At 35.7% G+C, this 25,848-nt stretch overlaps 1 protein-coding gene across 5 annotated transcripts in view; it reads left to right on the forward strand.

Annotated features, from left to right (window-relative positions):
- The window catches only part of HEATR5B (HEAT repeat containing 5B), an 86,576-nt gene that overhangs the window by 38,214 nt on the left and 22,514 nt on the right, over positions 1-25,848 (forward strand). For all 5 annotated transcript variants that reach the window (XM_079940399.1, XM_079940400.1, XM_079940398.1 and 2 more), the window contains 8 exons: positions 1,556-1,745; positions 4,295-4,464; positions 10,469-10,613; positions 13,310-13,549; positions 14,463-14,714; positions 16,793-16,974; positions 19,107-19,175; positions 24,211-24,390. In XM_079940399.1, the coding sequence (XP_079796525.1) occupies positions 1,556-1,745; positions 4,295-4,464; positions 10,469-10,613; positions 13,310-13,549; positions 14,463-14,714; positions 16,793-16,974; positions 19,107-19,175; positions 24,211-24,390 (1,428 nt within the window). The remainder of the gene's footprint in view (positions 1-1,555; positions 1,746-4,294; positions 4,465-10,468; positions 10,614-13,309; positions 13,550-14,462; positions 14,715-16,792; positions 16,975-19,106; positions 19,176-24,210; positions 24,391-25,848) is intronic.

Raw genomic sequence — 25,848 nt, forward strand, 5'->3', positions numbered from 1 at the left:
ATTTAAAGTTTCTCTGCAGCGTGGCTTTGAATATTCAGATATAAAACTTTAATGATGAATTCATTTTCTTCTTTTACACAATGGATATATTTCACATGCCCAAAAGACATTGGTTTATGTAATAAATTTCTGAATTAATGATGCTTATGGACATCATAACTATCTTTTTCCCCATCTTTTTATTGCTAAGAAACTTACCTGAAATATGTCTGTATGTTTGTAACCTTATATTTTGGTTTCACAGTGTGTAAGAATTTTTCTCTCTATCCTTGCAGCTTAGAAATTTCATAAGTTCTATATAAGTTTATCTTTTCTTTTTCTCTTTCTGGTACTTATTTATATATTGAGTCTCTTGTCTTTATCCTCATTATTTTAATTTTTTTGTATTTTCACTGTGGGTTACAGGATAATCTTCCATTTGAACTTCAAGATAATGATTTTGGTATTTAACAATAATTCTTTTTTTTTCCAGTTTTCTACTGAACAATTTAATATAAATACTGGGTGTGTGTTTGTTTTTTAAAAACACTTCTAGAATCTCCTTTGTGCTTTAATTATTTGTCTTAAAAATCCTTATGATAGTTTTATTAAAATACTTTCTTTTGTTTCTTCCATTAATTTTTCTTCTCCAGGATGTGTATTCTGGTTTTCCTCCCTCAAGCTGTTATATCCCTATTACTTTTGTCAATAGGTGTGGTTTCTACACATAATTGTCCAACTCAGGTTGCTAAATTCCCTAGGATTGGAGTAGATTGATAGGTAATAGAAATTAAGGTATGGATTTTTTTTCTGCCATGGTGGTAAGTTGGGTAGCTTCTCTGTTGAGACCTCTCTGTCCTCAGCCCAGTAGTGCAGCTCTCCTTTGGGGCTGCCAACAGCAAAAATAAAAGGTTCGTTCTTTAACAGGTGGATGTGGGCAGCTTAAAGGACTTTGCGTTTTCTTAAGCCTGTGCTGATTACAGTACATTGCTCTGGGTTAGTTTTGCAAATACTATTAGCCACTAAGATTATTTGTGCTTAGTAAACAAAAATTTGGGCCTGAAATGGTTTGATGCACTTGAGGAACTGTTTTGTGAATGTCATTGCTCGAGAAATAGATCTGAGTGCAGAACATTGTTTTATTTCAGATTGTTTTATTTCAGACTAGTTTCTTAGTAAAACTCCAACAATACAGGCAATAAAGATATATTTGATGTCCACAGCAACCACTAAATCAAACACTTATTATATCAGTCATTGTTTTTTGGAAGTATGAAATACATGTACATTATAACAGAAAAATGAGTTCATCAACAAAACTATTTTTCTGACACTCAAAGCCACACTACAGAGAAACTGTAAACATAGCATTTGTACATCAGTGACTTTGGTTATTAGCTACTGGTAGCTTATGTGCTAGCTTTTATTTCTTAAGGAATATATTTCTAGATTATTGATTAAAAACTACGATGTTGACAAAAAAAAGTACGATGTTGGTGTTTATGAAAATTTAAGTTAAATATCAATTCAGTATACTCTATTACTTACAATAAAATAAAATCATATTTTATTCCAGACTTGGTCCCTTCATTCACTTGCTCTGATAGTGGATTCCAGTGGCCCAATGTATCGTGGATATGTGGAGCCAACATTATCTCTAGTTCTTACCTTGCTGTTGACAGTTCCACCCTCCCATACAGAAGTTCATCAGTGTTTGGGTAGATGTTTGGGTGCTATAATAACTACTGTTGGCCCTGAACTACAAGGTGAGTAAATTCATCTTAAAGTAAAGGGACTAGATAGTTAATTACTGTCTTTCAACTTCCTGAATGTCACCATAACGTTGCCTAAAGAAATCTTGTAACAATAATAATAATTACTATGTATTGAATGCTTGCAATTTACTGAACACCTGGAACTCTGCTTTTTACATGTGCTATTTTATTTAATCCCTGCAACAAACCTGTGATGTGAAGGTGATTTGAAGTTATGAGCAGAGAAAACATCTAAGTGAAATGTTACCTGGAGCCCCTTGAAGTCAAAGATAAAAGTGGAGTTCCTTTGGCGTGGAGTGCCATACAATTGTCTTCATGGACTTTAGCTTCACTTTTTTTTTTAACTCTATGGATGATAATATTATCTAGTTTTTCTCTGAGGAAGTAAGCTCAGAGAAGATAAGTTACTCAGCTAAGGAGTAGCAGATTTGTGATCCTAAGGCACATATTCTTACCATGCACTTCCACTGAAATAATTCTACTAATGGTTAAATTAAACACTCAGGTAAGAAAATTACTGTGAATTTATGCAAAATATATAAGCCACTTTCAGAGCATTCCTTTTTTTCCCCTACCATTTATTAAATCTTTCAATGGATCAAGCTTTTTATTTATATTACCTCACTTAATTGTGACAGCAGTCCTGATAAAGGTATATCTCTCTGTTTTACAGATGAAATACTGAGGCTGAGAGAGGTCCAAGGTTTTATATATATGTATATATATGTGTGTGTGTGTGTGTGTGTGTATAGCCAATGAGTAGTTGGAATCAGAGGTGAAGCTCAGATAAATTTCCTTTGCCTGTATTCTTAATCACTATGCTATATGTTGCCTCCATTCGGACAGATGTTAAAAAAAAAAAGACGGAAGTGAAAAAAGAAAAGATCTTAAGGATGAATGGTAGGAATTCAAAAAATGTGATTTAGACATTTCTCTATCTTGGACTCAGTGTCCTCTGAGAAAAGTTGATAGTTCTTTCTTTCAGTGAATATCACAAGGATGTAGAGAGTATAAATATGTGCCTTTGATTAAGTGTAGGTGTTTACCAAGTACTTTCTGATGAGGCAGTGTGTATTTCAGACTAGAATGTGACTCTTGCATGAGTCTATGATTTCCTTGTTTGGTCTCTGTTGTATATAAAATTATTTTGCATTGGTAAAAATTTTAAATCACTTATATTTGGCAATTAAGACATTTTAATCTAGACAGTATATAATACTGCAATTTATTTTTCCTACCTTTGTAAAAATTGCCATTAATTTTTTTTTTAAGAAGTAAAACTTTATTCAGAGATGAGCCATTAATCTTGTTAGGAAAATAGGATTTATCGTTATTATATAATAGATGTGGTATTATTGTTTGAACAGAGAATCAAATACAACAATGATGGGTTTAAAAGAGAATATAGTTTATCAGGGGATAAATGTAAAGCTAGCTAAATCTAAGAGAGACACATTATCATCATTCATAAGCAGTTGTGTTTTGAAATCATTTGTATGGATTTTGCAGAATTTTTGTTTTCAAAACAGTCTGAATAGTAATCAGAAATATTTATTTATCTTAAAAGTAACTCCTTTTTTTATTTTGATGAAGTATAGTTGACATGCAATATTATATTCATTTCAGGTGTACAACTGACATTTATATGTATTATGAATTGATCACCACATTACGTCTAATAACCATCTGTCATTGTGTAAAGTTATTATATTATTCACTGTATTCCCTATGCTGTACATTACATCCTTTAAAAAGTGACTTCCTGGGGAATTCCCTGGTGGTCCAGAGGTTGTTAGGACTCTTAGCTCTCATTGCTAGGGGCCCGGGTTGGATCCCTGGTCGGGGAACTAAGATCCCGCAAGCCGTGCAGCGTGGCCAAAAGAATAGAATAGAATAGAATAGAATAAAGTTTTCTTTTTTTGAGGTTGGCTTTCAAGGAAAGGAATTTCTGGGATGACTTTCTTATAACAGGGGATAGGCAGGATAGGCAAATTAACTATGGCCCATGGGCCGAATCTGCTCAGATGCCTGGTTTTTTGGTCCTTTTTTTTTTTTTTTTAACAGCCTATGAGGTAAGAATGGTTTTAACATTTTTAAATGGTTATATAGGCACTTACATAATAGAGTAGTGTGGATTTTGCCTCTTGGCTAGCACAGTAAAAAATATTTACTTTTGGCCCTTTGAAGAAAAGTTTGCTGACTCCTGTTCTGTAGGATTTTATTTGCTTGATAAAATGTAAGCTGTCAAAATGTAAGGGGAAAAAAAGTAAGGGCATTTCTTATAGTGATTATTGGTTTAACAATTGCAGTACCAAACCTAACCATAGAGCAAACATACTAGTTAATATTAATTCAACAGTTATGCTTTTTTTTTTAATTGAAGTACAGTTGATTTACAGTGTTGTATTAATTTCAGGTGTACTTTTTTGTTTGTTTGTTTAGAAAGAGGGGTTATTTAGAAGATAATTATTTTCTAGGGACATTTTTGGTGTTACTAATAAAATCATTGTACTTTATGTTCTCTTTGACTTTGCTTCTAGGGAATGGAGCAACAATATCCACAATCCGTTCTTCTTGTTTGGTGGGTTGTGCAATAACCCAGGACCATTCAGATTCTCTCGTGCAGGCAGCTGCCATATCTTGCCTTCAGCAGCTTCACATGTTTGCACCACGACATGTCAATCTGTCTAGTCTCGTTCCTAGCCTTTGTGTAAGTATGAAGCTATTTCATTCATTGATTTAATTAGGGAGCCCCAAATTTGTTTCCCAAAAGATCAGACTAGGCCAAAACAAAAAAACATGTTTCCTGGGCTATCCATTCTAGAGTTTCAGCTTAGTAGTCACTTTATGACTATTCATTTTATTCACTGATTTTCTTTTTTACCCTTTAAGAAATATTTTAATGAACTGTTCATTTCTTGGCTAAGAATGTATCATATTTTCAGTCTTTCCCACTCAGAATTCTTTTTCCTAAAGTTTGCTTGTTAACTTCTGAGGATCTGTTACTATCATCACAGTTGTTAATTGATTCACTGAACAAATATTTATTGAGAGGTTGCTATATGTCAGGAACTGTGCAAAGTACTAGGGATACATTTGTGGATGAGACAAGATGACGCCTCTGTCATAATGGAGTTTATAGTTTAAAGGGAATATGGTCAACAATGATTATTTACAAATAAGTGCTAGAAGAGGCTACAGGAGAGCATATAACAGGGGAGCCTATCATAACCCAGGCATTCAGAAAAGATTTCCCTGAAAAAATGATATGTAAGGTGTGAACTGTAGGTAGGATAAATAGGAGTTAGTTTTGGGAAAAGCGTGACGTTAGAGTAACAGCACTTATTTTTAGGCAGAGGGAAAAATATGTGAAAGGCCCTGAGATGAGAAGGAGGGGATGCATTTTAGGAACGTTTTAGTCAGTGTGGTTAAGGCTAAGAGAGAAGAGGGGGAGCTGGGTCATAGGGTCACAAGATGAAGCTGGACAATTAGCCAGGTGACACATCTTGCAGACTTTCTAGATATGTTAAAACTTTGGACTTTATTCTGCAAGTGATTGGGAACCAGTAGAAAGAGTTCCACAGGGGAGTAACATGATCAGATTTGCACTTTTTACATTTCATTCTTGCTGCATAGTGGCGAATGGACTCTACAGGGTAGGAATTATGGTGGTCTAGGGATGGAGAGGAAAATGACTTTTCCAAGTTAGTAGCAATGGGAATGGGGAAAAATAGATGGATTTGAGTGATATTTAGGAAAAAGGATTGATAGAATTTGTTGATTAATTAGGGGATGGAGGAAGGATGTGACCCAGGTTTCTGACTTGAGCAAAGTAATATAACTTCCTGAGATTGGCAACACTCGAATAGGAGAAGGTCTGAAAGAGTGGATATCATTAATTCAGTTTTAGACATTTGAATAGTTACGTGGACCTGGAGCTCGGAAAAGAGAAGTCTGGTTGGAGAGGTTCACTTGGGAGGCATGAGCATTTAAATGGTAAAGACATAGGAGTAGATGAGATCGCCAGGGAGAGAGTGCTGAATGAGGAACCCAGTATATAAAATTTAGTAAAGGAAAAAGAGTCAGCAAAAAACATGAAAGAGCAGTCAGAGAGTTACAAAGGAAAATAGAGGTTGTGGTGTTCACAGATGCCAGGTGGAGTAGCAGAGTGGTCAGCCATATCAAATATTGTCAAGAGATCAAATGAGATGACAGCTACAGTGTGTCCTTTGACTCTTGTCACATGGTGTCCTTAGCAAGAGCTCATCTGGTAGAGTGGTACAAACGGAAGCCCAAATATACCGGGTTACATATGGAATGTGAACAGGAACTTCTTTCCAGAAGTTTGACTGTAAAGGAGAGGACAGAGGATAGACAATAGGTCAAGTGGGTGATGGCGTCAAAAGAGATGCTTTTACTTCTACAGCAGTGAGAAGAGTGAGCGTGTTTATATGTTGACAAGATGGAGCCAGTAGGGTGGGAGAGTTAAAGGTGTAGGACAGAGAGGGAATAGTTACTCCTCCAAGGTTTCCAGTGGCATAGTTTTCAGGACACAAGTAGGGGGATATCTCTTCCAGTGCAAAATGAAGAAAGGAGGAGAGGATGAGTGTAGGCATGGAGAGGATGAGTGTAGACACAGGTGGGTTTTGGATTTGGTGACTGGAAGTTGAGGGAGTTATTATATAATGACTGGTACTTTCTTAATCAAGTAATAGGGAAGATCAAGTTCTGTGAATGAGGGAGCAAAGAGGAGGATCAGAAGTTTGAGGAGAATGGGATGTGGGAGATTGAAGTAACTGCAGAAATAAAAGATTCTGTGATAGTTCCGAGGGTTCAGTAGAGGTTAGTGACCCTCTTCAGCTCCGTCGTGTGATTTATGATGGTACCAGTGCATCTAGTTGTGAGATTTTTCTCCAACAGCTGTAAACATCTAGTTGTGAGATTTTTCTCCAACAGCTGTAAACATCTTGAGCAGGTATGCTGATACATTCATAGTTGGACTTTGGCCAAGCAGATTCACTTAAATGACAGCAGGATGGGGGAGGGAAGGATATTAACAAGACAGTGCTGAAATAATGGGTTATAGAATCTCATTTGGGTGAGGGAGGAAGGTAAAGACAAGAGGAGCAAGAAGGGCACCATAGAGGTAACTGTGGGAGAATATTGTTGAGGAAAGGGAAGAGAAGGTTATCCAGGAGGAGGTGAAGGAACTGAAAGGCCAAGATCTTAGCCATTAGATCTGGTGTGGTATATTTAGCTTTACTCAACAAGATTTGCTCCTTTTCACCGTAGACCAGAGGGAACTGAATCAGTCCCAGACCGTCAAGGTGTGCTGCAGGGTGGAAACCAGATGCACATGAAATGTTTACAGAGAATATCCACAAAGAAAATAGTCAACTAATAGTATACACTAGATTGCATTCTGCAACAAGATATGTACCATCCTGCCAAAAGCCATGGCCTAATGCCAAGTTCTGAGGGCACAGATGGCATCTCTTGAGCAAGGTGGACTTGTTACATGATACAGCTCTAATAGGCAACTGATAAATGTGATGAAGATGCAGACACACACTCCTCAAATTGTCTGCTTCCTCTCTCCATTTTTTTCCTCCTTAAATGTAATTATTCTGTGAAAGTTGACCTTATGAGATGGAACACATTTAAGAGGATCTGGTCAAGTAATAACATGAATTTCTTTATCTCAGTGGAGGTTATCAGTAAGCCGTAGGGAACACAATGAGTTTCCTATGTGTTAATGCAGATAATGTTTCCAAAATGATTTCCGTAGCACATCAAGGGTTTTATTACAAGCCATGTTGGAGTACTTTCCTGAACCTCTTCCAAAAAACTGGTGGGAAGGAGATGGCATGGCAGATAAAGATGAGACAGAGGGGCCACTCAAGTGGCTAACTTGTTTGCACATTGCCAAATGCCCTTCGAGCTGTATTCATTACCAAATCTTTGACATTCTCTAAAAATCAGTCCACACATGGATTCATCCAAATTAGTGAAATCAGTGATGATTTTTATCAATTTCATGTTCGTCTCTACTCAGTCATTGCCACCAGAAATGTCTGTATCATGTGATACCACGTGTAATACCTAACACAAATGAAATATGATTTTTTTCAGCAAATGTATTAAGAGGTAAGTTTCACCATAGTAATCTTGATTAAATGATCTAAAAGTATTAAAATGTATCTAATGATAGAACTGTTCAAAATGTGTTTTTGAAAGAACAACCACCACTCTGAATTAGTGTTATTTCCCTCCTGGCAAGTGGGTGCTTTTTATACCATGTGACCAGTCATTCTCCTGTGCACATTTATTCCACACATGGCATTTACGTCATCTGGGAAAATTATAGGAGATGTCAGTGAGAGGAAGACTTGAGCTGAATGCCCATGTCGTCAGTGACAGAGCAGGGATATCCAGTTGACCATAATATAAGTATATGGCAGGCACAGAAGGGATAGGATAGCAAGGTAACAAAGTTTAAATAACAGAGCTTTTTATAGGAAGGTAGAGGTCTTAATGTAGGAGCAAGCAGCACACAAATTCCTAAGGTTTGTGGAATGTAAGAAAAAAACCCAGCTTCTTCGGAAAACAATGAGGCATAATCTACAAAAAGTTGAAAGTGTGCATACAGTATAACCCAGCAACTCCACTCTAAATACCTGACAGAAATGCATGCACATGGGTGCAAAAAACACGTACAGGAATGTTCATTGCTTGGTTATTCATACTAGCCAAAACCCAGAAACAACTTAAGTGTCCACCAATCAGCAGAGTGGATAAATAGTGATATAATTCTTCAATAAAATATTACACAACAATAAAAATGAATGAACTGTTACATGGAATCACATGGATGAATTTCACAGACATACTGCTAAAAAGAAACCAGACACAGAAGAGAACAGACTTCATGGTTCCATTTATATAAAATTCAAGAGCAAAGCTAAACCAAGCTATACTGATGGATGTCACAGTAGATTGTGATTATATCTAAGCAGCTAGGAAGTCTGCACGAAGCCATATATTTTTATCAAATTTAATATGGTTTATTCCTGACATTTTGTGGATTTTACCAGGAAGTGTCAAGGGAAAGTTTTCAAACAAATACAACTTTGTTGTTACCTGGTTTACAGTGGCTGCAAGACACCATTAATGATAATTTGCATCTCTAATATCAGAGATGTTAAAATGGGGTGGGAGAGTACACCTCAGAATCATTGAAATTGAGTTTTTGAAAACACTTTGTAAACCTTAAAATGTTTTATTTCTTTCACTTTGATTCTGCTAGTCAGCATTTCTTGAATGTATTTTCTTAGCTATAATTCTATTTAGTTGTAATTAAATTTATGTAATTAAATTTATGGTGTTCTGCTTCATATATATTTAATGCTTTGGTCTTACCACAGTTGTGTAAGATAGAGGTAAGGTGGACATTGTCCCCATTGTACAGATAAAAAGGCAGAAACTCTGAGATACTTGTTCTTCCCATCTCATATGATCATGCTTAACTTTTCTAATTATAAGATATTTGCCAGTTCCAAAACGTCTTTATTTTCAGGAAGAGACGTGAAAAAAATATATTCTGTTGAAAAAAATCTGATCTGTCAGGTTTTCTCTCCTCAGTTATATTTTCTTTTTTTAATACTTGGCATAATTTCATAGGCTGTGAGTTTTACACAAAAATAAGTTACAAATGCTATATTAAGAGGATAAAATATATTATCTAGCATTGTGAAGGAGTTATGTATTCTACATCACTTATTTATTATTTTATTTCCCCCCCCATCATTTCTGGATGAGATTCTTTCTAAAATATGTTACCTACTTCCTTGCTTAAAAAGCAGCATATGGAACATATTTTCTCAATGAGTCAGATTTATAGTAATAGTGATAATAGCTAACATTTATTGAGCAATTACCATGTGTCATCCACTGTTCTAAGTAAAATACTTATTTTAACTTATTTTATTTTCACTATATTCCTGTGAAGAATTACTATCCCCATTTCACATATGGGCAAACAAGGCACAGAGAGGTTAAGTAACTTATCTAACTTGTCTAATCACACAGGAGTAAGTGCAGAGCCAAGATTCAAATCCAGTCTGGCACCTGGAGCCTGAGCTCTTAATTATTATGCAGTACTGCCTCTTATACTTTACTTCATGTATTAGAGTGTACTATATTGATTCTTTCACGAACTTGTGAGATTAAAAAAAATGCTATACCGAAAGGATCCATTTTGCAGTTCTTTTCAGATATTTATGTTTGCTTGATTTTGGTTTTTTATTTTACTATACACCCCGCTTTGCTTTCAATTCTTACTGTGTGTTCTGCCCCCTAACTGTTCATTCACTACAGTTAATCTCTGTGCACTTAAAAAATTTCGTTGACAGAATTTAGTACGACCATGTGTAAAATAAGATGTGCAAAAGATCTTTCTGGATCTTAATCTAAGTATATTTTGTGATCTTTAGTGCCCAAGTCTTGGGGCAGTTATTTTATAGGCTACTAAAATATTCTTTATACATTTTATTGGTATTACTATTTATTGAAAAGGCCATTATTTGGCTATATCTTAAACAACTGAGGTGGTTAAATGAAGAGCCTCTTCACAAGTAAGGTGTTCATATATATTCATTAGGCAAGTGAGATTACAGCTTTTTTTAAGAAAAGTCTAAAACTGTTGTGGTTTACAGGTTCACTTATGTAGTTCCCATTTGTTACTTCGACGAGCAGCTGTGGCATGTCTCCGGCAGCTTGCCCAAAGAGAAGCAGCTGAAGTATGCGAATATGCCATGAGCCTAGCAAAAAATGCAGGGGACAAAGAGAGCAGTGGTGCTAGTAAGTTATATTATTGGTCAATATTCTTTTTGTTTAAGTATTTTAACATTTCAAATGAGTATTACTTATTAAATAACATTTTTGCATTGAAATATGGTCAATTTTCTTATTCTTTTAGGTAAAATAAAACTGTTATCATTTTTAAAATTCCCATGTAGTTTTCTTGGTAACTTTACATTTTTACCTTTTTTAAAACTTCATAGCTGAAAAAAATTTTTTGTAGCATTTAGTATCAGGACACTTCCGCCATCCCTTGAGAATGTTTTAGCTGTATAAGGGATGACTAAGGATATTGCCTTGTATCATTAGTAGGCTTCTGAAAAGAGAAATTATCTATTTTAGGGTTACCTGAAAGCTTCCAGTCTTTGACGGTAGTTAACCTTTTGTGATGTAACTTTTCCCTGAAGAAGGTAAGACCAAAGTAACCAGTAAAACTGTGAAATGTCAGTAGATGTTTGGGTAACGAAAGGTGGATCTTCGCTTTCTTCAGTTCTTTTTGCTTTGGGGAGAGTTTTAAGTATAGCTTGAATTTGTAGCTGGTCTTCTGTTTCTAGGGATAGGTGGTTTGGGAACTTTTTCAGAGCTTGACAGAGATTTCCCCTATTGTGAGAGAAAAGTTTTACTTACAAGAGCTTCCTAATGCATAGAAGTTGCTTGGATACTAAGAAGCAACATACCAAAATAACTTCAGTTTTAGCATAGTGTAATAAGAGCTCTATTAACAAGCATACTGTACTGTAGAATGTAAAAGAAGTTTATTATAAAAGTCTAACAGTAAACATCACTGCTTTTTGGAGAGAAAACAGCACCAAAAATAGTTACAGAATTCTCCTGAATACATGTAAAATTTCAAAACTTCTAGATGTCAGTCACCATAATCAAAATTGAAAGAGACAAACTAAGAGAGGGAAAGATAGTTTCAAAATATGCTTATTGTATTAAATGTGCGCATTTATATTTTAATATTTTTAAAGCTTTTACAAATTAGTGTGCCGGGGGCCTAAGACCACCCTCCAGGTTTGATGATTTGCTAGGACTCAGCATATAGTCATGCTTATGGCTGTGATTTATTACAGCAAAAGGATACAAGGCAAAATCGGCAAAGGGAGAGGATAAATGGAGTGAAGTCTAGAGGAAACCAGGCACAAGCTTCCAAGAGTCCACTCCCCATGGAGTCACACAGCAAGGAGTTGTGACAACACATGTGAAATGTTGTCTGCTAGCGAATCTTGCTAGATACTCAGTGCCCAAGATTTTTATTGGGGACTGGTCAAATAGGCGTGGTCTGCCTGGCATATACCAAAAGTTCAGACTCTCAGAAGGAAAGCAGATGTTCAGCATAAACTATATTGTTGGTACAGATGATTTAGGCACAGTAAGCCACTTTTATCAGGAAATGATGGGAACCTTCCTGAAACCCAGTTCCCGTAATATCAGGCCTTAATAGGGTAGTCTCGGATCTGCTATGGTAACTCTTATGCATCTGTAAAAATCATGAGAGCACACAAAAGAGGTGTTTTATCAAAGGAGAAATATCAACATATGAAGACTTTTAACCTCTAGTGATTGAATAGTTGCAAGTTAATACAATCATAAGATAGCATTTTTCTTCTATTCACGTCATGGAAGTAAAATTCTTGATACGGGAAAATATTCACTGTATACTGCTAAGTGAAAAATAGGCCTCTGTGCCTAATCTGTCCGTAATGTTCCCTCCTTGGAACCTTCCCTTTCCTACTGTCTTTGAATTCCCCTCACTGTGGCTATTTTCTGCAAACCTCCCCTTATTCTGTCTTTGGAGTGACTCAATTTTAAAAAGCCACTTTTCAGCCCTCATCCCTCTTTATCACTCTCTTCAAGGTTCAGAGGGCTTTGGACTTCGGGGAGCCTAATAGTATTCATTCTTAAAGGCTGCCAGTTGTTCTACTCCTACTGTTTATAAGAATAAAAAGAGTTTCAGATAAAGCAAGAAATTTAAGTACTATTTCATAACAACTTTTGATTGGGCAGGATTTTCCCAATTTTTTTTTTTTTTTTTTGAGGTACGCGGGCCTCTCACTGCCGCGGCCTCTCCCGCTGCGGAGCACAGGCTCCGGACGCGCAGGCTCAGCGGCCATGGCTCACGGGCCCAGCCGCTCCGCGGCACGCGGGATCCTCCCGGACCGGGGCACGAACCCGCATCCCCTGCATCGGCAGGCGGACCCCCAACCACTGCGCCACCAGAGAAGCCCCTTTCCCAATTTTTAAATAAACTTTTAGGATATAATCTATTTATAATTTGTGTTCTAGCTTTATAGATTTGTAAAATCTGAACTAGAAGACTAAATAAGTTTCAATTCGTTCACCCAACATATATAGCAATAATTTTTTCAGACTATTAAATCTATTTAAAAATGTCTCTTTCCCACACTTTTTGTTGTTAAAATCAAATATATATTTAATGAGCATTCTCTGGAGATTTGTTTAAAATACCACAGAATAAACAGTCTTAAAGATCAGAGTTTTTACCTTTATTGTCAGATAAAATTCTAATTCTAAAGATAGGTAAATTGGACACCATAGTTAAATTGTGTATATAGCTAGCTGTTTTTGTTGTTATTGTGAATTTACATGTAAATCATGGTCTTTAACATAATTGTTACCTGTAGTATACGATAAAATCCTTTACAAGTTCATTTGTAAAAACTGTTTTTCAGATGTCAGTCCTTTTGCAACTGGAGCTAGTTCTCGAAGTGATGTCCATTGCCGGCACCAGGGTGTTAATATAACAGAAACTGGTCTTGAGGGACTTCTTTTTGGAATGCTAGACCGGGAGACTGATAGAAAATTATGTTCTGATATTCATGATACTTTGGGACATATGCTGTCATCACTGGCTGTAGAAAAACTTTCCCATTGGCTAATGCTTTGTAAAGATGTCCTAGCAGCTTCAAGTGGTATGTATTTAATATATAAAATATATTCTTAAGATAATGAAAATTATTTAATTTTGATATATATCTATAGATATATATACCATGTATAGAAATAGATGCATATATAGATATACACCATATAATATAGATATATTTAGATACATATATTACATTATAGATACATAGAGCTTACATTTTAAAATACTAATAATTTTTAATCTGTAAATCCCTGTAAAATGTTGAAGATTAAATTATATTACAAACTAATGAACTTTGGTTATTTTTGACAAATGACTAAGTTCAAACTAATTTTCATATATAAAAATCCCAGGCTAAAAAAAAAAAAAAAAAAAAAAAATCCCAGGCTACTCTGTCATTTGACATAAGATGTAACACTAGTGAAATATATAAAATATTTTTATGTTATTCTTTCCCTGGTTTTTTAATTTCTATTTTTATTTATTTTTTAAATTAAATATATTTATTTTAAGGAGAAACTTTATATGGCTGTCATAAACAGAACAACCATCATAGCTTTCATAAAAGTAAAGTCATTGTGAAAGTGCATACAATGAAGACAAAACAATATTATTGAATTTCAAGTTGAAAATTAATGGCTGCTATCTTTTTAAATTTTTTATTTATTGTAAATTTTTATATAATTTTTAAAGATTACTTTCCATTCACAGTTATTACAAAATTATTGGCTCTATTCCCCATGTTGTATAATACGTCCTTGAGTCTGTCTTACACCAAATAGTTTGTACCTCCCACTCCCCCTCCTTGGCTTTTTATTGATTGTTAAAAGAAAAATCTTGCCAATTCTACTGTTTTCTACTGGTTTTAAATTAGATATCATCAAACAGTACTATTTCTAAAGCATCGTTTTTGCTATATGTAAGGTTGTTATAATATGCTTTTATTTTTGTTACAGATATGAGTACTGCAACTCCCTTAAGTAGTGGAAAAGATGAAGAATTTGAAAAGAAAGATGAGATGGATGATGATACCATGTTTACCACACTAGGAGAAGAAGATAAATCAAAGCCCTTTGTGGCACCTCGCTGGGCCACTCGAGTATTTGCTGCTGATTGCCTGTGTCGAATCATCAATTTGTGTGAGAATGCAGACCAGGCTCACTTTGACCTTGCTATGGCACGTTCTGCTAAACTGCGAAACCCTACAAGTAAATTAAAAATCAGTACTTCTTTTCCCCAGAATATTTTTATAGGTTTGAAATATTTTACTGCTTTGTAACATGCTTTAGACTATGCCTTTCATTTATTGTACGTTTTCTTGCCTTTTACCTTTGTTTTCTGTCCTCTCTATATACTGTCCAACTTCTGATCCCTATTGGGAAGATAAGTTGAGGAAAGCAGTCCAAAGTTATATATCTATCTATCTTAAGATATATTTATCTTAATCATTTGCCCTAAGGATAATGATGGCCCTAAGCATAATGATGGCAGTAACTTATGTTTCCTTGGTACCTTATCCTACTTTTAGCAAAAGTTTAAGGTGAATAAATAAAGTGAGTTTGGCAATCCCCAGCCTTGGAGAATGTCAGAATTCATGAATGCCATGGAAGATTTCAAACTCTCAGATTTCAGAACTGCTATTAGGTATTTTTGAAAAGGTGAAAAGTGTTTATTACTGAAACCTTTTACTTTTTGATCATTTGTAAGTTTTTATACCGTATATCCCCTGGATCAGATATTATAGGGAATTTACAAAGAGATCATCAGGCCAGTATCTTCACTTACAAATGAAGAAACCTAGAGAATCTGAGAGAGGTAGTAGAGTAACAGACTGTCTTATCTTACGCTTTGTTGTCTCTTCGTCATCGTGTCATTTTTTAAAATATCCGAAGACACATCGTATATGTTATCTGTATTGAAGTCTATATGTTAAAAATGCCTTTCAGTTTACTTTGTTGTGTATAAGAAGCAGTAAAACTCACAAATGGACTAAAAACAAAAAGTAAAACAGTATTATACTATGTATAAAATTGGAATCTGAATATAGGGTACCAGCAAAGCACAATATGTTGTGAACAGGGTGTCTTTAATCATGTCATTATTCATCAGATATTTACCGAATCTTGTTCTTTACTTCCCATTGGAGATCCAAAGAAGAAAAAAACATAGTCCTTGCTCTTGAAGAATTTCTAGTCTAGAAGAAAGAGAGACAAAGTTATCACTCAAAAATAATCATATATCCCAATAGTGGAAGGATAGAGTATTTTGGGAACATAAAAAACTGCTACTCATTTCTTGAAGTGCCAGGGAAGACCTCACAGAAGGGATCATTTTGAAGCTGGGTTTTAGAGGCAGAGAGAGGGTTTTCCAGGTAGAAGAGGTTGGATGTATTCGTTTTCTATTGTTGCTATAATAAATGACTGCAAACTTAGTGGCTTAAAATAACAGAAGTTTATTAACTTATAGTTCTGTGGGCCAGAATGCAATAAACCTCTATCAGTCCCCTAATTGTCTCCCCATTTTGGAGTTTCTGCCCAGTGCCCCTTTCTTCTCCCCCACGTTAGGAGTTCATCACCTTGGATTTTGGAAAAAGATAGAGGTCTTGATTTGAGAGAGGGTGTAGGTAGAGACTATGTAGAGAAGCAATAGCAGTTTCATTCTGGGAACAATTGCCTTGCTTTTAAGCTTTGATAGGACTGATCTAGGGCAGCCTTTACTCTAAGGCTAAAAGGAAAAAGGCTTCCCTTTTCTACATCTTGTCCTTATAAAAATCTTTTCCAGAGTAGAGGTTGGTAAACTACAGCTTGCAGTCCAAATCCAGCCTGCAGTCTGTTTTTATAAATAGTTTTATTGGAGCACAGTGTAACCATTTGTGTACATATGGTCTTTGTACATACTACAACAGCAGAGTTGAGTAGTTATGTTAGAAATTATATGGCCAGCAAAGCCAAAAATATTTACTATCTGTTTCTTTACAAAAAAAATTTGCCAACCTCCGCTGACAAAAAAATTACAAACTCTTTTGGGGAAAATTAAGATAATCAGTTATTTTGCTTCAGATGTCAGTTTACAATGTCGTCAGTATTATTGTATAAAGGTTTACCAATATTCTTGAGAGATTATGGCATGGAAACTTTCTTGAAAGTGTATCATTGTTATTTTAAACATGGTGAAATATGTGGATCATAAATGCTTTTTTAAAGAAGTTTATTTCTTTCCGTATTTTTATGTGATTACACTTAATTTTGGAAATGTTTTCCTTTTTGCCTTCTATTTTTATTTTTAGATGATCTCTTGGTACTTCATCTCTCTGACCTGATTCGCATGGCATTCATGGCTGCAACCGATCATAGTAACCAGCTGCGGATGGCTGGGCTCCAAGCACTTGAAGACATTATCAAGAAGTTTGCATCTGTGCCTGAGCCAGAATTTCCAGGTCATGTGATTCTGGAGCAGTATCAAGCCAATGTGAGATATTTTATTTGTTTCAAAATTAAAACTGATCTTTTGAAAAGTGAAGATTAAAGAAGTGAAGATCCCCTGGAGAAATGTATTTGGACCTGTAACCTATTTATTCATGTAGAATGCATATCTTTACTCCCATTGCCTGTCACACAGTTTGAATCAATTCACAGCTGAAGAAACAATCGTATAAAACTTGTCACTATTTTTAAGTCGTGATGTAGTATTAGTGATAAAACTAGAATAGATGTTCCAGCCTGGCTTTCCAGTCTTATGTTTCGATATTTAGCCATGCCATTTAAAAGATAAAAGGAACATTTAAAGAGTGTTGTGGATTTACTGCTGTTATTTTATATGCCAAGACTTGATAAGCATTTTTTAAAATAAAAAGCAGTTGCCTTGGGACTTCACTGGTGGTCCAGTGGTAAAGAATCAGCCTTCCAATGCAGGGGACGCGGGTTCGATCCCTGACTGGGGAACTAAGATCCCACATGCTGCAGGGCAAGCAAGCCTACACACCACAGCTACTGAGCTCATGGCCTCAAGTAGAGAGCCCATGTGCCGCAAGCTGTGAGCCCACGTGCTCTGGAGCCTGTGCACCACAGAGAAGCCTGCACGCCACAACGAAAGATCCCGCATGCCGCAACTAAGATCCCATGTGTCATAACTAAGACCCAACACAGCCAAAAATTAATAAATAAATTAAAAAAAAAAAGCAATTGCCTCTTGTATGCTGAAGGATAAATTAACTTTTAATAATAGTGAAAAATATTACTGAAAGAATTGTATACTTTCAAAAGATTTTTTTATTATATTCTAAACAGAGATATACTTGTTTCCCCTGAAATTTATGCCTATATTTATGTTCTTCAAAAGCGGCACAATAGATGTAATCCTAGTAATGGATTATATGAAGGCGAAAAAAACTTATGTAAGAAAAGAACGAACTTTTTTTTTCACTGTGATTGTACCAAAATCTTGGCTCTAGACACATCATACTTCATCTAAAATCTGTGTTCAAACATACACAAAATTAAAAAGTGTGGATAATGTATAGTCCATTTTTTTCCATCATAAGTATAGGTAAAGAAGTTATACTTTCTAGGCCAAATGGCTGTAGAAAACCTGTATATAATTATTTACTCCCAAATACCCAACCTATCAGAATGAAGGTCTTTTTAAAAAAATCTTTCTATTTAGAAATAATTTCAAACCTACAGAAATAATTGCAAGAATAGTACAAAAAAACCTGTCTTATACCCTTCATCCTTCATTCATATTTGCCAATTGAGAATTTTGCCTCATTTCCTTTAACATTGATTTTTTTCTCTCTCTCTACACTCAACACATACACACACACACATTCTCTCACTCTCTCACTTTTTTTTTCATAAACCATTTAAAAGTAAATTATCTAAGTCAGGTATCTTTACCTGGTGTAATGGAAGAAATCTCAAATTAGGAGTTGACTATATTTAATTCCTAATTCAGCTCCTACATATTAAATGTAATATATCTAAGAATCTGTGACTGATACTGGCTTATTAAAACTAAAGCTCTAAGCAGGCTGGACCTGGTTAGTACTTGGATAAAAAAAACTAAAGCTCATATTTCTTCACTTATTACTATGATAACAGTACATTAATATTTCTTGAGCAACTTTCTTTTAAAGCGTCTCTTTTTGAGGTGAAATGATTTTTAAGGTCTTTTAGTGACTATGTGAATTTTTAGTACTACTCAGTTATTTAAAGAAATTGAGCCTTTAATCTCAGTTATATGAGATTCACCCATGAAGTAAATACTATTAGAAATATGTTCAGGAATATAGATAGAAAAAAAAAAAAGCAGTTTTCTGTTATCTCTGGGAACATGTGGCTTTGTCAGAAAATCCTATTTACTATTAAAAATAAATGAAAAACAAATAAGATTAATTGCCTGTTTGGTATAGGATCCTGCAGATTGGATAATGATAATCTCCTGGAAAGCAAAAGAAGAATGGTATAATTGAGTTTATTGTCACCAAAAAGAGAGAGAAAAAGGAAAGGAACAAAGATGTGTTTTGTGTGTTTTCATCTCCAAAGACACAAAAGGTTTACTACTTATCTTTAAAAATAAAATGCTTGTATTCATTTTTCTAGGTGGGAGCTGCTCTAAGACCAGCCTTTTCACAAGATACTCCATCAGACATAATAGCAAAAGCTTGCCAGGTAAGAAGAAAAATAGAATTTTCAATAGTTATCTTCTATAAATTTATAGATATCTTAGAATTTCACTTCCAAGAGAGAAAAATCAAATAGTATTATTTTTTTTTTTTTTGCGGTACGCAGGCCTCTCACTGTTGTGGCCTCTCCCATTGTGGAGCACAGGCTCCGGACACGCAGGCTCAGCGGCCATAGCTTACGGGCCCAGCCGCCCCACAGCATGTGGGATCTTCCCGGACCGGGGCACGAACCTGTGTCCCCTGCATTGGCAGGCGGACTCTCAACCACTGCGCCACCAGGGAAGCCCCAAATAGTATTTATTTTTATCTCAGAAATACAACAGTGACAGCTTCCTTTTTTATTCTGTGTGAAATGATGAAGTACTAACTATTAATCACATTTTTTTTTGCTGTAGCTGAGGACATGACTTTGGAATACATAGCTCTTACATTGTCCAGTAGTCAGTGGAGATGTAAAGTCATAAGAGGGACTAGAATAAAAGTAAAATCTCAAAATCTATAATCATTGAAGAATATATAGTAATAATAAATAGGTAATAAAAGGGTTTTTGACCACAGGTTGTGAAAATTCTACAAGTTTCTGTGTATTAAAATTATCCTAAAGACAATTTCACAATATGGAAGTTTTATTGCAAAATTGATTCCAGGGGATTATTCTCATATTCCAGGGGATTATTATCTCATATTATTTTTCTGAAGAGAGTTACAGAAGCACCTATGTTCCTACACCTTTAATAAGTTCATCTTTTTCATGCTCTGTCCTGAAAAAGGATTTGTGCATTAAGCTCTAATCTTTCAAAAAAAAATCCAATTCTTTGTCTGCTAACCTAAGGATAGAAGAGAAGCAACTCCATCCTTCTCAGTTTTCCAGAGTACAGGGCTGTATTCCATCTTTATTGCTTAGAATTCAGTCAAGCTACATGTGTCCTCTATGCAGAGAATGTTCTGCTGTTTGCAATAATAGGTTTGATTACTCTTTGGTCAATGAGTTGCCTCCTCCTTCTGTTAGAATTTATTTTTCTGAAGCCTGCTATCTTAATGGTGGCCTTCAGAGAAATGAACTCCTTCTACCAACAGCAGGCTAGAGAGAGAAGAGGAAGCCTTGTTTAAGACAGAAGTCTGTGAATCATGGTACAAACCTTGGAGTTAGAGTAGGTTAAGTCATTTAGATTGGGACACTGGCACACAGACATCAGAAATCACAGTCATGTATAATTAAATGTATTATGGTAGTGTTTCAGATCATAATATTTAAGCAGACAAAACATCCTATAAAGCTCCTGATCATCAGAAAGGCAAAAGCTATTAGAATTTCATCTTGTGAAAGAGTAGTATGAAAACTTCCTATTACTGAATTTGCCTTAAACGTCCTATTTCTTGGACTTCCCTGACAGTCCAGTGGTTAAGATTTTGCCTTCCAATGCAGTGCAGGTTCAATCCCTGGTCAGGAAGCTAAGATCCCACATGCCTTGCAGCCAAAAAGCCAAACATAAAACAGAAGCAATATTGTAACAAATTCAATAAAGACTTTAAAAATGTTCCACATCAAAAAAATCTTAAGAAAAAGAACACTTCTTATTTCTTATGTGACCCTACCTGCTTTCTGAAGTTTCTTCTTTTCTAGTGGCAGGCTTAAATTTTTGACCTCCTGTCCTGTTTCTGGGAGGAAACCTGGTTTTGAAATAGCTGGAGCATTGGGTTGCAAGTTTCTTTCTTTAAGGTTACCGAAGGAGTTGGCTTTGGGCAGATCTTGAAACATGGCATCCCAGATTGTTTACTAGAGTAAACATCATGTTGAACCTGAAAATCAAGTAATTCTTAGATATTATAGGAAAACCCTCAAATGTTTTCAATTGAGGACAGTTGGGGACAGTAATCAGTAGGTTAATAAATCATTTAAAGCAGCATTGGAATCATAAACATAATACATACTTTAGATATTTTATTTCAGTCTAAAATTTGTAAGTGTACATTCATTCACCACTCTTTTGATATAAGGCCAGAGTCTTTTCTCTAAGTATGATTTTGCTGATTCAGTTTTGCTTTGTCTTTCTTCATAAACCAAACCTATAATGCAGTATCTGCAGTTTCTGGTTTCATGTTCTTTAAAGTGGAGAAGGTACTTAGGTTTTTGCAAAGCAAACTTAGCACCAAATTCTCGATTTTGACAGTTTCCCCCAACTTACAGTTATATTTCTACTAAAATTCACAGAAATAGTATCAAATATCTCCAAAATGTTATTTTCCTTAAGAATACCAACTCTTTATTTTCACACTCATATTTAATCTTTATTTTCACTTTAAATTTCATTATATTTTCAGCACTGTTGTGGCTGGTATTTTTTTTTGCCATCGGTATTGGTAACAAACAGTTTTTAAATGTCCTTATTGAATTTTATTTAATTTAGTTTTGAATTCTTTGAGAATAAGATTATTATAAGAGAATGAAGTAGTTTACATATATATTTATTCTCAACTTTTTAAACGTTTCAAATATAGGAACACAATCCATTAACCATGATTCAGTATCCAAATGCTCTGAAAACCAAAAGATTTTTCATAATTTATTTGATAACGAAGCCTGAACTGACTATACTCACCTGGCCCTGACATGAAGCTGAGTGAGACGATAGTAATGATTGATTTCTTTTTTAAAAAAATAAATTTATTTATTTATTTATTTATTTTTGGCTGGGTTGGGCTTTTGTTACTGCGTGTGGGCTTTCTCTAGTTGCGGCGAGCAGGGGCTGCTCTTCGTTGCGGTGCATGGGCTTCTTATTGCGGTGACTTCTGTTTGTTGCGGAGCACAGGCTCTAGGCGCGCGGGCTTCAGTAGTTGTGGCACACAGGCTCAGTAGTTGTGACTCACGGGCTTAGTTGCTTTGCGGCATGTGGGATCTTCCTGGACCAGGGCTCAAACCCATGTCCCCTGCATTGGCAGGCAGATTCCTAACCACTGCACCACCAGGGAAGCCCAGCCCCTTCCATCTTGGCATTCTTCCTTTGGTTCCAGTATCACCACACTTGCCTGGTTGTCCTATTGCTTTTCTGGTGTTTTCAGTTTCTTATTCTACTTGTCCCTGAAGTATATTTTCCCTGTGTTCTGTCCTTAAGGCTTTTCTTTTTAATACCTCAGTCCTTGAAGAAAGTTACCTAGGACCATCTGTTTAGTGATCATCTTTGTGTGGAGAATCCCTAGATCGACTTAGTTACCTCTGTCTTTGCTCCTGAAATCCAGACCCAGGTTTCCATCTGCCCACTGAATATCTTTCCACGTGTCTCTTGCTGGTACTTTGAGCTCAGCATGTCACAAAGTTCACAGTCAAAATCATGTTCTCTAACTTCTCATCTCCACCAAACTTCTCTTTGTTCTTATGTTATCACTCTTAAACAGTGGTGTCACCTTCCTTACATTCATCCGGGTTAGAAACTTTGACAGTCAAAATTTGGTAGTCTTTGATTATCGCCTCATACTGTTTGCATGTCCCTGCCTTCACCCCCTAAAAATATGTAATTGGTTTCCGAATCCTGTGATTTCTACTTCCAAGTCTTTCTCAGATGCCTCTTTCTTTTCATTTGATTCTCAGTTTGATCCGTATCATCTCTGTTCCGTGGTATTATAATAGTCATGTGACTGAACACAGTACTCACTGTCTAAACACATGCTTTCCTATACTTAGTATTGGAGCAGTTTTCCTAAAGCACAATTCTAATAATATTCCCCTGCTCAGAAGCCTTAGAAACTAACTCATGACTGCCTACAGAACAAGTCTGAATTCAGTTCACGTGGAATTTAAATTGTACTGTAATCTGATCCCAGTTAACTTTCCTAATCTTGTCTCTTCCTCCGTGAAACTCCCCTGTATCTATACACATAAAACTTCCTGATATCTAAACATTCCCATTTCTCCTGCTAGAATTAATCTCTTTTTTTCTCTTTTTTTTTTTTTTTTTTTTTTTTTGCGGTACGCGGGCCTCTCACTGTTGTGGCCTCTCCCGTTGCGGAGCACAGGCTCCGGACGCACAGGCTCAGCGGCCATGGCTCACGGCCCAGCCGCTCCGCGGCATGTGGGATCCTCCCAGACCGGGGCATGAACCCGTGTCCCCTGCATCTGCAGGCAGACTCTCAACCACTGCGCCACCAGGGAAGCCCCTTTCTCTCTTTTTAAGTGCAGTGTGACAGTTATAAAACATTCTCATGTGTTCATTTAATCTGAGTTTACTTACTTGAGGACAGGGACTAGATTTTTTCCCTTTACTTTTTTTTTTTTTTAACTCCTCTATAGCACTCAGAATAACCTTTTGCCTATAGTAAACAGAGATGTTGTTGAATTGAAGAATTATTTATAACCAAACCGATTTGGGTGGAAATTCTTTTCTGTTAAAATTTTTGGGAAATTAGATACTGGAAACATGTTAAGTATATATTGTTTTGTTTTCTACATAGGAGTACAATAAGTTCCATACTTGCTGTTGATTTTTTATTAAAAAAATAATATTAAAGCATAGCATTGAGGTTTTTTTGTTTTGTTTTGTTCATTGGTTTTATTTGTGTTTCTTCCCCCTAGGAAACAGTCATATTTACTCCATTCTTTTATATGTTTAATGTTAACTTTTTTTAAAATTAACTAACTTATTTTATTTTTTTGGCTGCATTGGGTCTTCGTTGCTGTGCACAGGCTTTCTCTAGTTGCGGCGAGCGGGGTCTACTCTTTGTTGTGCGGTGTGTGGGCCTCTCGTTGTGGAGGCTTCTCTTTGTTGTGGACCACGGGCTCTAGGTGCATGGGCTTCAGTAGTTATGGCACACGGGCTCAGTAGTTGTAGCTCTCAGGCTCTAGAGTGCAGGGTCAGTAGTTGTGGTACATGGGCTTAGTTGCTCCATGGCGTGTGGGTTCTTCCCAGACCAGGGCTCGAACCCATGTCCCCTGAATTGGCAGGCGGATTCTTAACCACTGTGCCACCAGGGAAGTCCCTAATGTTAACTTCTTACTATAAAAATTAAAGTTTTTTTCCTTTGGCTAGGTATGTAGTACATGGATTGGAAGTGGAGTTGTCAGTGATCTCAATGATCTCCGTCGAGTACACAATCTGCTTGTTTCTTCACTGGACAAAGTTCAGGCCGGAAAAGGATCTTCCAGCCAACTCTACCGCGAGAGTGCCACGACCATGGAAAAACTGGCTGTTCTCAAAGCATGGGCAGAGGTAACCATGACCTGTTGTTTTTAACCATTTCTCCATCCATGAGAAAATGTTCCCCTACTCCTGTAGGTAAAAAAATTTTTGTTTGATTTTTGTTTAAAACTGACCTGTGGTATAGAGTGCTTTTTAAAAAATCTGCTGTTTGCTCTTTCTCACTGAAATGCATATACATTTATGTCTTAAAAGAACTCTTATTGAACCTTTGAAAATTATATTTTTAATCAGTGTTTTAAAAACATCTGTGTTGAAGAAGGGCTCTTCTTACTTACTATGGAAAAACTAGGCTGGGAAAACCTACAAATATAAAAAAAAATAGAAAAAATTTATGCCAAGAATCTTATTTGATTAAATTTTAGGAGACATGCCACCACCCACTGATACTGAGGCTGTAGGGTTTTTTGGTTGTTGTTTGTATGTTTTGTTGTTTTATAGCTGTTTTTACCTCTTTTATTCCCATAGCCACTTTTTAAAAATAATGATACTATTTTAAATTCACTTTTCTAAATCTCTTCTGCCAGTTTTCAAATACTTATCTGTCTGCACTCAGGTACTTCAAGTAGCTCTTTATTCCTTCCTCTGCCAACCCAGTATCTCACTTACCTATTTCCATGGTATCAGCAGCCTGTGACCACCCAGCAGACAATTGCTGGCTCAAGGCATACAACATCCAGATGATATAGTTTAGATAAAGGACCTCTGGGTTTTTGTGGATTATTTCTGTCACAGAAGGGGGAGAAAAAAGGAAAATGTAGAACAGTAAGATATTGTATAAATTAGTTTTTCTCTCTGATTTTTAGATCAAGTTGTTTTCAGAGTATCCCTGAGTGTTCCTTTATTTTCACTCTGCTGCCATCTTTTGGCGTAGAGAAGTAAAATAATATTTGCATTGATAAAATGTTTGTTTTTATTGATAAAATTTTTTTCAAATTAATGCAAATCCATAGTTTTAGGTGGAAAGTAGTATTAGAAAGATACTATAATGTGATTGTTTTCTTACTTTGAAATTCAATGTTAATTTTCACATATCTAATTTTTAACTAAAACTTACTATTACTTTTCTTGTCTGTAGAAATTATATTCTAAATGATTGAATGATTTTTATTTTTAAAAAGATAGCTTCTAAAATTGTTCTTAATTCTCCAGCCCCATTCATTAATTTCCCAAACATAGAGACAGGTATGTAGTTGGATGATCATAAGACCATTTGCCAGTTAGTTGGTTCTCTGCTGACTTGCATTAACGTGCTTGATTCACCTACTAAGAAGTCTGACATAGTTCAGTATAAAAAGCATTAAATGTTGAATCAGAGGCCCTAGAACAAGTTCTGTCTCTATAATTCACCATCTTTGTGATTTTGTTCAAGTGATTTGATCTTTCAGATACTCAGTTTTTTCATTATAACATGGAAATGCAGTAATGTCTTCTTCTAAGGTGAGGTATGTAAAAGGACCAGGCATTGTT

The sequence above is a fragment of the Stenella coeruleoalba genome (assembly GCF_951394435.1).
Source record: "Stenella coeruleoalba genome assembly, chromosome: 13".
Lineage (NCBI taxonomy): Eukaryota > Metazoa > Chordata > Mammalia > Artiodactyla > Delphinidae > Stenella > Stenella coeruleoalba.